This window comes from Antechinus flavipes, chromosome 3 (genome assembly GCF_016432865.1).
Source record: "Antechinus flavipes isolate AdamAnt ecotype Samford, QLD, Australia chromosome 3, AdamAnt_v2, whole genome shotgun sequence".
Taxonomy (NCBI): domain Eukaryota; kingdom Metazoa; phylum Chordata; class Mammalia; order Dasyuromorphia; family Dasyuridae; genus Antechinus; species Antechinus flavipes.
In genome coordinates, this window is record NC_067400.1 from 539593253 (window position 1) to 539607134 (window position 13882).

Here is a 13882-nt window from a genome sequence, read left to right on the forward strand (position 1 = left end):
GTTTTAAAATTATACAGTTCATAATGTATCAGACAGTCAGAAAACATTTATTAAACTCCTACATAAGCCAAGACACTATGTAAAGCGCTGGGAACACAAAAGAGGCAAGCAACAGCCCTTGCCTTCAGGAATCCCCCAATCTAATGAGAGACAAGAAGCAAATATATACAAACAAGCTACATACTGAATAAACAGACAACATGTATTTTTAAACAGAAATATTGTTGATCATGCATTCTTTGTAATTCAAGAACTCTGGCTATTTGGTCTAGACTTTCTCTGCAGAGAATTTTGTCCACTACTGTGCTGCAGAAGCTTTCCATTTAACACGAGGCTAATTAAATGCCAGAATTGAATACTTATGATCGTTAGGCTTAGGCCTAGGAGGGGGGAAAGTGGACTTTGGACCCTATTACACATGTTTTGACCATTTCAATTTAGCAGATGTTTATAAAGTACCAGGCACTGAGCTAAGAACTAGGGATACAAGCATGAAAACAGCTGTTTTCCTCAAGGATCCTATGTCCCATTGATTGAGGAAAGACATAAAGATAAGGTAATATGAGGAGAGAGGGAACATAGCAACTGGGACCCCTCTCCCTCCTTCTGTTTTGCACCATTCCACTCCAGTTTCTCCTTCTGTTCCTTTGCATTTCTATCCCACAGGCATGCTGACAAGTCTTACTTTAAAAGCTCTGCAGAAAAACTGATGTGTATGAAACTAATAAGATAAGGTAGAAGGAGGGAATTGGGCAGAGAGTTACTTTCATCACAAAAAGATTCATTGTTCCACAAAAAAAAGGACCGAGGATAAGATTGTTTTAATTTGTAAGCATCCATAGTATGCTTAAAATACTTATTGTTGAACCAGAAAATAGATTTGCTTGAGATATTGTCTGAGTTCTTGTTTAGAACTGCCAAGTATAATATTTCTGCACATGTTATATGCCTGTTACTTCATGTCTAAAGTTAGCTTAAATAGACAGTTATTTTTCTTGTATCTATCCATTTTGAGTTACTTATTGCAGGAATTTTCCTGATGAGTGTTTCTCAATTTGGATTTTTTCATGTGGTGGTATTGCTCTTTTTTAAAATTTCTCTTTCCTCATCTATAAAATAGGAATAATTATTATTCCTGTTTAAAACAAAAAATTGATTTATATGGATACTCATGACAACAGCAATTTAGTATTCCTGTTTTGTGGCATATATATATTTCTTATGGTTCTTCTTTCATGAGATGTTCCTAACAATCCTATAAAAGGTTATCATCCTCTTCTTGCTGCTAAGGAAACTGGAGTTCATGATGATTAAGCAGGTACTCCAGTGTTCCAGAAAGTCCTTAAAGCTCATAAGTATAGAATAGAATTCTAAGGTTTTCCTAACTGATTTTCCCTTACCTACTAAATATTTATTTTCTGGCTTCTTTTTATAATTGTGTCTCAAGCATTTACTCAAGGTCACACAACTAACTGTGAAGTATCAGAGCCAAGATTCAAGCCCAGTCTCTCCTGCTCACAAGTCCAACATCCTTCCCGCTATATTCCATTGCCTCTGACCAGAATCCAGGTTGCATTTGCAGTATTCATTCTGTCATTACTCTACTTACTAGCTGGTCCACAGATCTACTTGCTCCTCTAGGTGTTTTGGTCATCGAATATGAACAGACAAATAGGTCTTACTTTGAGATTGCCCATTTGGAGTGAGTCAAAGCAGCCCTGAAAGAAGTTAGGGCAGTTTTGTGATATTTGATGCCCTTGCCTCAGGCTAAGATGGGAGCCTGTTCTTCCCAAGTTCCTCTGTGGTCCAGACGTTGTGCCCATCATCATAGCCAGTCAAGTACCAAGGAAGCATCCTTCTTTTGAGTTCTGGCACTCAGTACAGGACAGTCTCCCTAGTTAGCCTTCCTGAGCTCCTGTTTCACTTGTAGCTTTCACTGCCATATTATTCATTCCCTTGAATCCTACTCTGAAGGTAAAGTTTAACTGTCTTTAGCTATTGTTGCAAGACAAAAGTATGAATTTCCTAACTTTCCCTCTTGGGAAAGATAAAGAAGGAAAAGCTGAGATTAATGGCTCACAGCCTGAACCCCAGGGAGAGATAATTCTATATGTGATTTGCTGTTGTTAGTTTAATCCCCTTCATATTTGATGACAGTGTTGACAATACTAAGCTGGTTGGGGTCCTGGCTTTATGAAGTCAGCAGCTTTAGTGGTGACATAAAGTATGAGCACATGAAAGTGACAGAAAGAATAATACCCATGAATTTCTCTGCTCAGTAAATTTCCTGATTGTGATATTTGGCAAAGTGAATAGGATATTCTTTATGGAATTTGGTAAACTTTTTACCTTCTAGTTCATTTCATAATTCTGGCAAGACTTAAAATTCAGATATATACCCCCCAAAAAATAGGCTGTCAGCTTTCCTTTTCATATGATAATAGGTTATTTCAGAAGAGAGGGCATGTAAAATATACCCATTGATATGAATATTTTTATTAAAGTTTATTTATTTATAAAGTATATGCAGAGTAATTTTTCAACATTAACCCTTGCAAAATCTTGTGTTCCAAATTTTCCTCTCCTTCCCCCTCCACCCTCAACCCTAGATGGCAGGTAATCCAGTACATCTTAAATATATTAAAATATATGTTAAATCCAATATATGTATATATTTATACAATTATCTTGCTGCACAAGAAAAAATCAGATCAAGAAAAAAAACAGGAAAAAAAATGCAAGCAAACAACAACAGAAAGAGTGAAAATGCTATGTTGTGGTCCACACTCAGTTCCCACAATCCTTTCTCTGGGTGTAAATGGCTCTCCTCATCACAAGATCACTGGAGCTGATCTAAATCATCTCATTGTTGGAAAGTACCATATCCATCAGAATTGATCATCATATAATCTTGTTGCTGTGTACAATGATTTCCTGGCTCTGTTCATTGATATCATTTTTTTTAAGTTAATGCCTGAGATTCATGTTGTTTAACCACTTTCAGGGCCTACAGCACAATTCTGTAAAGATAGAATTTATAGCAAATTGGGTTAGAATAGGCTGAATCCCATAAGGCCAAAACACAGAGATGTGATTGCAAAATAAGAGATAGTATTGTTTGTGTTCAACACAATCTCTTTAAAGGATAGAGAATCCTTGGTCTGTGGTGACTTAAGATAGACAGAAAGATTGACCAGATACTCTTATTTCAAATCCTGTAATTCTGATTTTCTGAAGAAGATCAAGTTGTTGTAAATGGACATTATATACTATAAGGCCTCTTGTAAACTCTGTTGACAATTCTGAGTGTTCTATTCAATGTAATCATAGATTTGAAAAGGGACAGAGGAAACAAGCATGCATGAACTGCTCACTGTGCACCAGACACTAAACTCTAAGTACTTTACAAATGTTATTTCATTTAAGGGCCTTCGTCTTAAAAATAAGAAGAATATTTTGTCAGACTGGAGAAGTTCTGCTGAAACTGTGTTTCCTAATAAAGAAAATGTGGTCAGAGAGGAGTTTGTTTTACATATTGTAGGATCACTTCTGCTTATAAAAATGTGTGTCAATTTAAAATCATGAGAAGTTTTTCACTTTGCATTTTTCTTTCAGCATTGTAAGAACCATACATACACATATATACACAAAAAATCATTCTCTTCAGTGACCAGATCATAGAAAGTATAGGGTCAGGGGGAGTAGCCTTGCTTTCTACACTCCAGGACTTCCAGTCCAGAATTCCTGAATTCATTTTCTATCCTACTAGCAATAGAGAGAAATATCCTGGAGGATGAGTGTGCTAAGTACTTAGAAAATCAAGTGTGGAGTCTATTTTTTTTCTCCTCAGGTTTACTTTCTCTTTCATTGTTACAGTCACAAAATTAACACACAAGAAAAAAAAAGAGAAGAAAAAAAATCTACTTTGACCGAGACATTGAATAAATTCAAGAAATGGAAATAGCTATTTACAGTTTAAAACATGTCATAATTGATCTAGATCCTACTATTTAAATTAGTTCCCAATTCAGTCCTTTCTTATTCACTAGCCAGTATAGAACTGTGGAAGGAGTAAATATGATCTAGTTCAGATTCTGACTCTCACTCATCACGGCCATGAGGAAGTCATTTTTCTGGGCCTCAGATCTTAAACTATTAAATGAAGGGTTTGGACTAAGATTGAGAAATCTTTGTATAATTAGAAGGGACCTGAGAGACCATTCACCCTAATTCTCTTCATTTTGTACAATAGATGAGAATATTTACTTGCCTACAAGTATACAGGCATAAGCAACATGAAAAACCCCTCTTAATTCAGGTCCAGTATTCTTTCCTCTCTGTCATGCTATCTTTGATCTTAGACGGGCCTTCTAAATCTAAAAAAAAAAATTTTATGGTCTTAAACCACAAGCTAAGCATTATGCTCTGCTTCTGAATAGTGTTCTAAGAAATCAAGGCTCACTCTGTACTAACCAGCCCATATCTAGAATATTGCACTACTTTCTAACCATCATATTTTGAAACTGATTTTGGATAATTCAAAATAAAAATTAATTTCTAAGAAATAGACTTGTCTAGTACTGGAATGGGCTATCTCACAAGGTCAGAGTTATAGGACTAGGATTGAGAGCTGAAAGCAGTATTCCAGATCATCTAACCCAACTTCCATATTTTATAGATGAAAAAAGTAAGATTAAGTTTCCCAGTAATTCTGTCACTAGATGGGGAAGTTAGTTGATTTAGTTGTTTAAGGATCAGATTATAAAGGTGATATATGTTTCTGTGGATTAGATCAGGTGACCTTCCCAGCTTTCTTGAGCTCCTAAGAAAATCCAAAATGCCATTTAAAGAAATCAGCAGGTAATGTGTGGATCAAAGAAAATGGCTTGGGAGAAAGAAAAAGTGAGATGTTGAAGACTGGAGTTAGAATTATGTTTACAAATAGCCTTGCAAGTAAGCAAGTAAAATTGATTAGCTTTCCCAAGTTTTCACAAAGATCACTTCCTGCTCTCAAGAGGTCACAGTCAGTGCTGTAAATGAATCAGCACACCTTTCTCCTTGACCAGATTACTTGGGTTACTTGAACTGGGTAAGTGACTGTTTGCAAAGTTTTTCTTTAAGAAAATAAATTACCTTTTCAATATTTGCATTCTAAGGCAGGTTGTATCCAATTTAGCCTTTTCAAATAAACATTTTCTAAGCTTATATGAGCTTAAGTAAATCCAGTTAAAGACCATTGCCAGGACTACTATCAAAACTGAGTATTTGGGGTAAAATAAACAATGTTCTGGAAGATGTAGAGAAACAATGTATTTCTATACTGGGGATACATAAATATGATTATTCCTAATTTTTTCAGTAGTGGGTTTTAATTTTTTATATGCAAAAAGATATGATTAGTAGAATCAGGTCACCAAATGATTAATTTTCTTTCTTTTTTTCCTTTTCTTTTCTTTCTTTCTTTTTTTTTTTTCTTTTTTTTTTTTTTTAGGAAAAACTTTGTTTACCACATCACATCCTGGAGGAAAAAGGGCTGGTCAAAGTGAGCATTACAGTTCAAGCGTTACTAGATGTCACTGTAACGAAGGCTTTGTTCACATGAAATCACCACCATCTCTCCTTTAAATCTACACAACTTCATCAGAGATCAAGAACTCTGCTCTTGAATTCACTTCTTCCCTTCACTCCTCCAAATTCTCAATCCAGAAGCGCATTGAAAATATTTCCACTGGGAGAGAAAAATTCTTCCTTTCACATCTGAAAATCCAGCCTAGATACTTGATGTGGTGTGACCAAGAACTAGCAACTATTAAGAAATGAGCACTTCCAATGTATGGAACTTTCTTCCTCCCTTCCATATTCACCTGCTGCCTTTACCAAAGCACCGAGGACAGCTGTTTTTGCAGCCAAATGCATTCATTTTTATTAGTACCAAACTCATACATTTGGGGGGAGGGAGTTAGGGTTTTCAACCATCAAATTTTTTCAGGATGTTGCTTCAGACCCATTGCCTTTTAAAAACTATTTAGAACATACAAAATATTTATATAAATATTATTTATTAGTAAGTTGTTATTCATCCTTTGGATGCAAAATGTAAATTAGGAAACTGTATTTTATTACTGCTTTTTTGTGGTTAAACACTTTATTTTAATATTATAAATATTTAGTTATTTTCTATCCTATTTGGTGTGCAGTAGTTTTAGACTTTAGTAATCATGTTTTCTAGTGTATATGATTTTTTAAAAAACTCAACAAAAATAGGTGCTTCAATGACAGCTGTTTTCTTGGGGAGGCATTGTTCATATTTTGGTTTGTGGAACATCAGCTTAATTTATATTTCTGCATTCCATTCAATTTCTTACATTCCAGCAGTCCTGTTGTCCCCCATGCTAATGAATTGACATAAATCAAGAGAGCACCCACATTTATTTGTAAATAGCTGTGATGATACAAGGAAAGATTAAACTTGAAGACAAAATGTGAACAACTATTTTTTGGATTGATACTTATTTTTACTATGCACAAGACATTAAACTTTTAACACAACAAGTAGGAGTTAGCAACATGAGTCTTGAAATATAATTTTGCACTGTAACCTGGGTAACTTAAAAGACTTCAGCACTAGAGGCAGATATTGAGAAAACAGCACAAGAAAATGAAGATAAAAAAGTTTACTCTTTAACCAAAAAGGTCTTTAGTGGGCCCAGTATAAAAGGAAAAACATTGAGTTGTCAAAGTTCATTTAAGGGCCATTGCACCTGGATTCAGTAGAGTGATACTTTTTACAACTGCCAATTTTTTTTTAAAGGAAATGTTTCTTAGATGTAAAAAGTTTATTTTATTCTATTTTAGTGGGTGGGCAGGGGCAGGGATGAGGGAGGAAGGGAATTTTTAGGTTTCAAGGCAATTCTTAAAAGAATGCAAGATTTCTTTTCTTTGTCCTGAAACCCTAGAAATGAGTCTTGAGTCCTCAGGCCAACCACGTGAAGATGCTGCATGTAGTCCAAAGGGCGTCTGGTAGAGGTAGCGGAGCAAGAAAGCTTAGGATCATAGAGTCATAGATGGAGAACTGGAAAGGACCTCACAAGGACTTTAGTCCAATCCCTTCATTTTACAGGTGAGGAAAAACTAAGACCCAGGGAGCTAAGCAAGTGTAGGTTTATAAAGCAGCAGGGTGAAGGAGTGATTATAGAGGGCACTAGAAAAGAAAGGGAAATACACAAGAGGCAAAGAGAGTGTTTGAAAGAACCAGCTGTTTCAGTGACACTACAACCTATTTTAGGCAGTTTATGCTTGTTCACGCTGATGCTGCATTTACAGAGACCAATATTCCGATATTCTTTCAAAGTCTTGATTATGTGTGAATGAATGCCAGCCACATGTCCCAAACTGCAAAGAGCAATTGTCATCACGTTCATCAGCAGGCGACGCAGCACCTGGTGAGGAAGCTAACGGGGAACCCAGCAGCAATCGATCGGGAGGACAGTGTGCATTAAACGTTCATTAACTTTAACCAAAGCAGAAGCTTGTGTTCTAAGGAAGAGGCATTGGCTGAAGAGTAATTTGGATTGGCGGCGAGCATATTGTTTCCTATGTAATGTACTGTGCACTTTAATGCTAAATTAAAATGTATTTTAATATTTCCCAGGGCTGCACAAATACCTGTTGTGTCAAACAACACAAAAGGTATAAAGAAGAAAGATTTTGAACAGAGTATATACAATTTAAGAAACATTCAAAGATTGATTATATGAATAGGAATATTGATTGCTGCATCTCAAAGGGCAAGAATGCAGGGTCCTGAAGTATTTTTTTACATGTATATATGGCAACATGAAGCTTTGTAATCATTGTTTTGAGAGATCTTGGTTTTTTCAAAATTAAAATATTTCTTTTGATATTGATTTTCAGTATTTCCTTGAAATTGACTGTATAATACCAATGGCTTTCATTTATTTTGTCATTTGCCTTTTTTTTTTTTTTTTTTTTTTTTAAGTGCAGTCCTTGTCTGGCTAAGGTGTTTTCAAGAACATTTGCATATCCTGTGTGTGGTAAAATGTGCATGGCTGATAGTACCACAAACATAAAATATAGAATGCAAATAACATTATCATTTAATAGTCATTTGTCCAAGCCATCTTGTTTACTACCCACAAATTGACAAAAATCACAACTAAAAGGAAAACAGGATTTTAGGGATGACTTATTCCCTCTAACATATAGATTCTAAGGGTGATAGAAGTAAAATGATTTAACTAACACTGTTAGTTAATCACTTAAGTGATAAGATCTGAGTTCAAATTACACTCAGATGCTTGCTACCTATATGACTGCAAGATTGAGCAAATTGCTTAACCTCTATAGGCCTTGCTTTCTTTATTTCTAAAATAAAAAGTTGGACTAATTGGCCTCTGAGGCATTTTCCAGCCTTACACTATAGCTATAATTAGAACCCAATTTTTGTGCCCAAGAATGAAGATGGATTATATTGCTTTAAGTCATAAAAGCTACAAATAGCTAAAATCAATTTTTTTTTTCTAAAATGGCAAGGTCTAATCTGAATCTGAACTGGAAAAGGCATTGTAGGTAGGAGATGTCTCTTCAGCAGGAAGACAAAAATTGGAAAAATAAACTGGAAGTACATTGTGTATGGACTTCTAAAGAGAAAGTATATGATTCAATAGGAGGAGAAAATTTTAACAGTTAAAACCTTGAATATCAATTGATTAAATACTTATAAAATGGAAAACAACAATTTTCTGTATATAAGAAATATAGATGACTTTACACAATGAGTTAAAATGGAAAAAAAAAATGCTGCATATAAGTAGAATCCAGAAAGCAGAAAAAGCAATCAATTCCAGATAAAGCAATGGTAAACATAGATAACATTCAGGGAGAGAAAAGAGGGAATTATGTTACATTTAAAGACACTTTAAATATTGAAACAATTTATATATACTAAATAGCATAGTACCTAAGTACTAAAGGAAAAGTAACTAAATTATCAACAAAAAAGTACCCAGATAATGAGACAATAATTGCAGATAATTCACACATATTTCTTTCAGACAATAGAAAATCTATATAATAAAAGTCACTTATATACAGAAAAGAATCTTGGGAAAACTGTTAAAACTGGAAATTTTTGAATAGGAATCAAAGCATTCCTTGGCTCATAGAAAACAACGGAAGACATTGTAGGGCCTAAAAACCTCAATACAAAAAATATTAAATGTAAAACAGGATAATAATGTAGACCCACATGAAGAATTAAATATATTTAAATGAGTGATTCAAAATATAAAGTAATGGAAATGAGTAATTACATTAAAAAGAATGAACCACCATATTAAAATATATAGGCTTTACCTATATTAGACCTTAGGAAAAAATACTTATCTCTGCACATTTAAATCAATAAAAGTATTAATAAACAGCCTGCATTTTTAAAACTACAAAATTCCAATAGTTTAATAATCCCCAAACTAGCATGAAGTAGAAATGTTGAAATCAAATAAACCAAATGAAAAGCAAAGCTTTTTGAATTAACAAAACGATCTTAAAAAAGCCAATAACGAAACCATTCTGATCTTTTTAAAAATTCTAAACTCAAAATTACCAAAATCAAAGGTAAGATAGTAGAATTCATGACAAATGCAAAAAATATAAAGAAAATTATCAAGAGTTATAATTTGTTAGTCTGGTTCTGGATTTGAAGAAACAAAAATGGTACTATATGCCTTACAGATTTTAATGATAGTGCAAGAAACACCAATGGAACTGACTAAAAAAAAGATTATAAAAATATATCTTATATCTCATGTTAAAGATGTATGTTTATCTCATGACATCTATGAGTTCCTGTATTAGTATATATAGAGAGAAACATATACACATTAAATAAACATATGCATATATTTTATATATATATATATATATATATATAAAATAGCAACCCAGGTAATCATCATCCAGGCTAATTGATAAATAAAAGACCAATATGCAATGATATTAGAGATTGCTTGAGTTTCATAGAACCTCAAGCCCCCAGAGATGATTTAGTTAATTGATGCCTGAGTAAGAATCCCTTCTATTAAGAACTTTTATCCATTTATTTGTCTGAGGATCCCAAGAGAGAGAACCTAGAATATGCTTAGGCAGTCCATTCCTCTTCTGGAGAGTTCTCTATTTTTTTTTAGTTTAATATTTTATTTCCCACCACCACCAAATGCATGTAGAAACAATTTTTAACATTCATTTTTAAACCTTTTTTGAGTTCCAAATTTAAAGCTTCAAATTCTGTATCCACCCTCCACAGAGAAGGCAAACAATTTGATGTCATACATGTTAAATCATTCAAACATATTTCCATGTTAGTCGTGGCGTAAAAGGAAACAGACACATAAAACAAGAAAAAAAAAAGAAAAAGTATGTTTTGACTTGTATTAATACTCCATTTCTGGTGATTAATAGCATTTTTCATCCTAAGTCCTTTAGAAATATTTTGGATTATTATATTGCTAAAAATAGCTAAGTCATTCACTGTACAATATTGCTAATGTGTTCTGTTCACCTCATTTTGCATAAGTTCATGTAAGTCTTTCCAGGTTTTTCCTGAAATCCCCTTGCTTGTCATTTCTTACAGCACAATAGTATCCCATCACAGTTATATATCACAACTTGTTCAGCCATTCCCCAATTGATGGGCATTCTTTCAATTTCCAATTCTTTGTCACCACTAAAAGAGTTGCAATAAATGTTTTTGTACATATAGGTCCTTTTCCTTGAAAAATGAAGAATGAATGAAATGAAGAAATTTTTAATTTCTTTGAAGTATATACCTAATAGTGATGACAACTCTATTAAAAAAAAAAAAGCTTTTCTTTACATCAAATTCAACTTGCCTCTCCACAAATTTCACCAATTTCTCCTAGGTCTCTGAGCCCAAGTAGAATAAGTCTAATGCTCTTCCATATACTAACTCCTTTTGAGTTTATACAATCACTCTTTCATGGTCTTTTCCATACTTAATATGTCCAATTCTTTAAATCCTAATATGGCAGAAAGTCAAGGCCCTTCACCATCCTGGCTGTCCTCTTCTCTGCACTTCCCATTTAATTAATCCTCATTTTAAAATATTTTACTGAAAAATGAGTGCCATCATTTAGATACAATAAGAATGTAAGCCAGATCCTTTTACAAATATTTAGAAGGTAAGTGGATTCAAGGAGCTTTGAATATATCAATAATAATAGATCAGCTAAGAATAAAAATAAGGATTAGTAGAACTACTTTAATGTCAGCAGCTAATCTAGGTTCATAGTCACAGACTTAGAGAGTTGGAAGAGATATTGGCTATTTAATCCATCTCATTCCTCCCCTCTCCAAAATAATCAATAAAGAGTTATACTGAACCAGACCTCCTGCCTCCAGGAATAAAGGTGTTGAACTACAGATGTGGAACGGAGCATACATTTTCTGACATGGCAAGCCAAGACATTATTTGCTTTTCTGCTTTTGGCAGAAATATGAGAAGTTTAGGGAAATGGTGAACGTGAGGATAAAGATAAGGAGTTCTGTTTTAGACATCTTGAGTTTGAGATACTTACAATATATTTGCTCCTGTAGCACAGGAGATAGAGTACAAACCTGTGATCAGGAAAACTCATCTTCCTGAATTCAAATCTGCACTGAGATACTAGCTGTGTGTCCCTGAGCAACGTAACCCTATTTGCCTCAGTTTACTTATCTGTAAAATGAACTAGAAAAGGAAATGACAAATATCATGAAAAGTTGAACATAACTGAAATATAATTTAACAATAGTAGGTTTTCAATTGTCAATGTCCAATAGTCAGGTGGTGATAAATATGATATGAATATGATAAATATATGGGAGTTAAGAGGTCACTGAGGAAGTGTGTAGAAAGAGATGAAGGCCTTGGAGACTTTCTAAGACTTAAAAGAATACAAATGTAGGAAATATGCTGCTCCTCTGCCTACCACCAATCACCAAAATCGCTGATCACACTAGGCCAAAAAGGAGTTGCCACAAGGCAGTTAGAATTTAATTTTAAGTCTTTAGTACTTCAGGTGGAAAATAAAACAAGACAAAAACAAACAACAGATTAAAAATCCTACCACCATAAAAGAAAAGTCTTTTCCATAAGGCAGGTTCTGCTCTTGTTAAACATTTGGAATCAACAAATATGCAGCCTCTTAGTCTAGGCCCAGTATGTCTTGGGGTATGAAAGAAGGTGCTAGAATGGATTTGTTTGTAATATTTTCTGTAGTGGTCAAATCTCCACAAACACTGAAAGATAGATTAAATAGATCCTGAGTTTCTCCTTTTGCTGGCTGCAACCTAACTTTGAGCCATTTTCCTGAAAATAAAATAGAAATTTGAGCCCAACTGTGTTATTCCTTTCTGAGTTTAAAAATAAAAGTTTAGTGGTAGAGAGGAAACACTTTCAGGGAAAATGAGCCATGGCTGTTTTCTGTGGCTTCCATTAACACAAGTATGTGAAAGTCAGCTTTGTTGAGCAGATGTTAAAAACATAAAGTCAGCCTTGTCTGGGCCTCTACATAAATTTTCATTCACCTTGGTATAGGGTAATGTACCAGGTTCATATTTATGTTTATGAAAAAGCTTGGCTAATAATTTTAGAATAAGCAAATATCATTGAGATCTAGAGTTATAGAAGAGTCTCTGGACAATAAGACTCTTCTACTAGGATAAAACATCCAGATATTTAAGGCCAAATGTGACAGCCTGCTTAAGTAGGTCAGTATCACTGAATCAACTATATCAAATATATCAAGCACAGTCCTGGGTGATCAACTTTCCTTAAGGAAGGAGTTAAACTTGCACAAGGTCAGAGGATTGAGAAGGCAAGAGAAAAAGACAGTTAATTGGAAATAGTCTACTTGACATTTCACTGAGCCTAAAATTCACTATGATTTTAGAGTCAGTGGTGTGTGTGACAAAGAAAGGTCTGTTATTATTGCTAGGTGTTGTTGAGAGCTCTCCCAAGGGAGAATGATCTCAGCTTGTAAAACAGGAATAAAAACCTTGTACTAAGTCTCTCGTAGGAGTGCTGCAAGGATCAAATGAGATAACAATATGTGTAATGGGAAGATTTGCCAACAAGCCTAGTCCTTATTCAAATGTATAAATGATGTAATCCTCAATTGGATTTTGGGAGCATCCAATATTCTGTGACTGTGTTAGGTCCTCTAGGTGATGTAGAGAAGACTTTCTGACTGGTTGTGAAACCAGAACTGAGGCCTTTGAAAGATACTAACAACAGCACCTTTCTTATTCTGGATTCTTCTAGCCTGGCTGCCATTTGAGGAAGAAGATGAATTGCTATGGACCTCCAGGTTGAGGAAGGACTGTAAGTCTTCATTCACCAAGAGACAGCATGAAACCAAGAGAACATGCTCTTCTCTGGCTTCTGTCCATTCTTTCCTGTTGAATATTGGTGATGGCTATAACCTCATGATCTTCCAAAGGTTAGATAAGTGAGTCATCAGAAGTCTGGGAGCTGAAGAGCATGCTAGATTTATCAGAAGCCAGAAGATAGAGACTAAAGTTCAAATGAGCTATTTGGTCCAGCCAGCAATAACAAAGATGTAGACTCATCCCTCAATCAACTGCTACATTTGGAAATAAACCTTAGTAGAACCAATGCTATAAAGAAAACATTTTAAGTTTGAGGCTATTCTTCCCAGGATCAATGTGGTATAGGAGAAGATGTACACCCAGTTGTTGGGGGAAATTGTACAACTTTTATCTTCATAGTAAATATCCCCATGAAAAGGTTGGCTGACACTAATTGGTCAAAAAAAATTGGTGATTATCAATAGAAAGAATA

The 13882-nt window shown here is 34.4% G+C and overlaps 1 protein-coding gene across 2 annotated transcripts in view; it reads left to right on the top strand.

Annotated features, from left to right (window-relative positions):
- The window catches only part of LRCH1 (leucine rich repeats and calponin homology domain containing 1), a 231129-nt gene extending 223222 nt beyond the window's left edge, over positions 1–7907 (top strand). For both annotated transcript variants that reach the window (XM_051987313.1, XM_051987315.1), the window contains one exon: positions 5492–7907. In XM_051987313.1, coding sequence (XP_051843273.1) covers positions 5492–5602 — 111 coding nt within the window. In that variant the 3' untranslated portion in view covers positions 5603–7907. The remainder of the gene's footprint in view (positions 1–5491) is intronic.
- The last annotated feature ends 5975 nt before the right edge of the window (positions 7908–13882 follow it).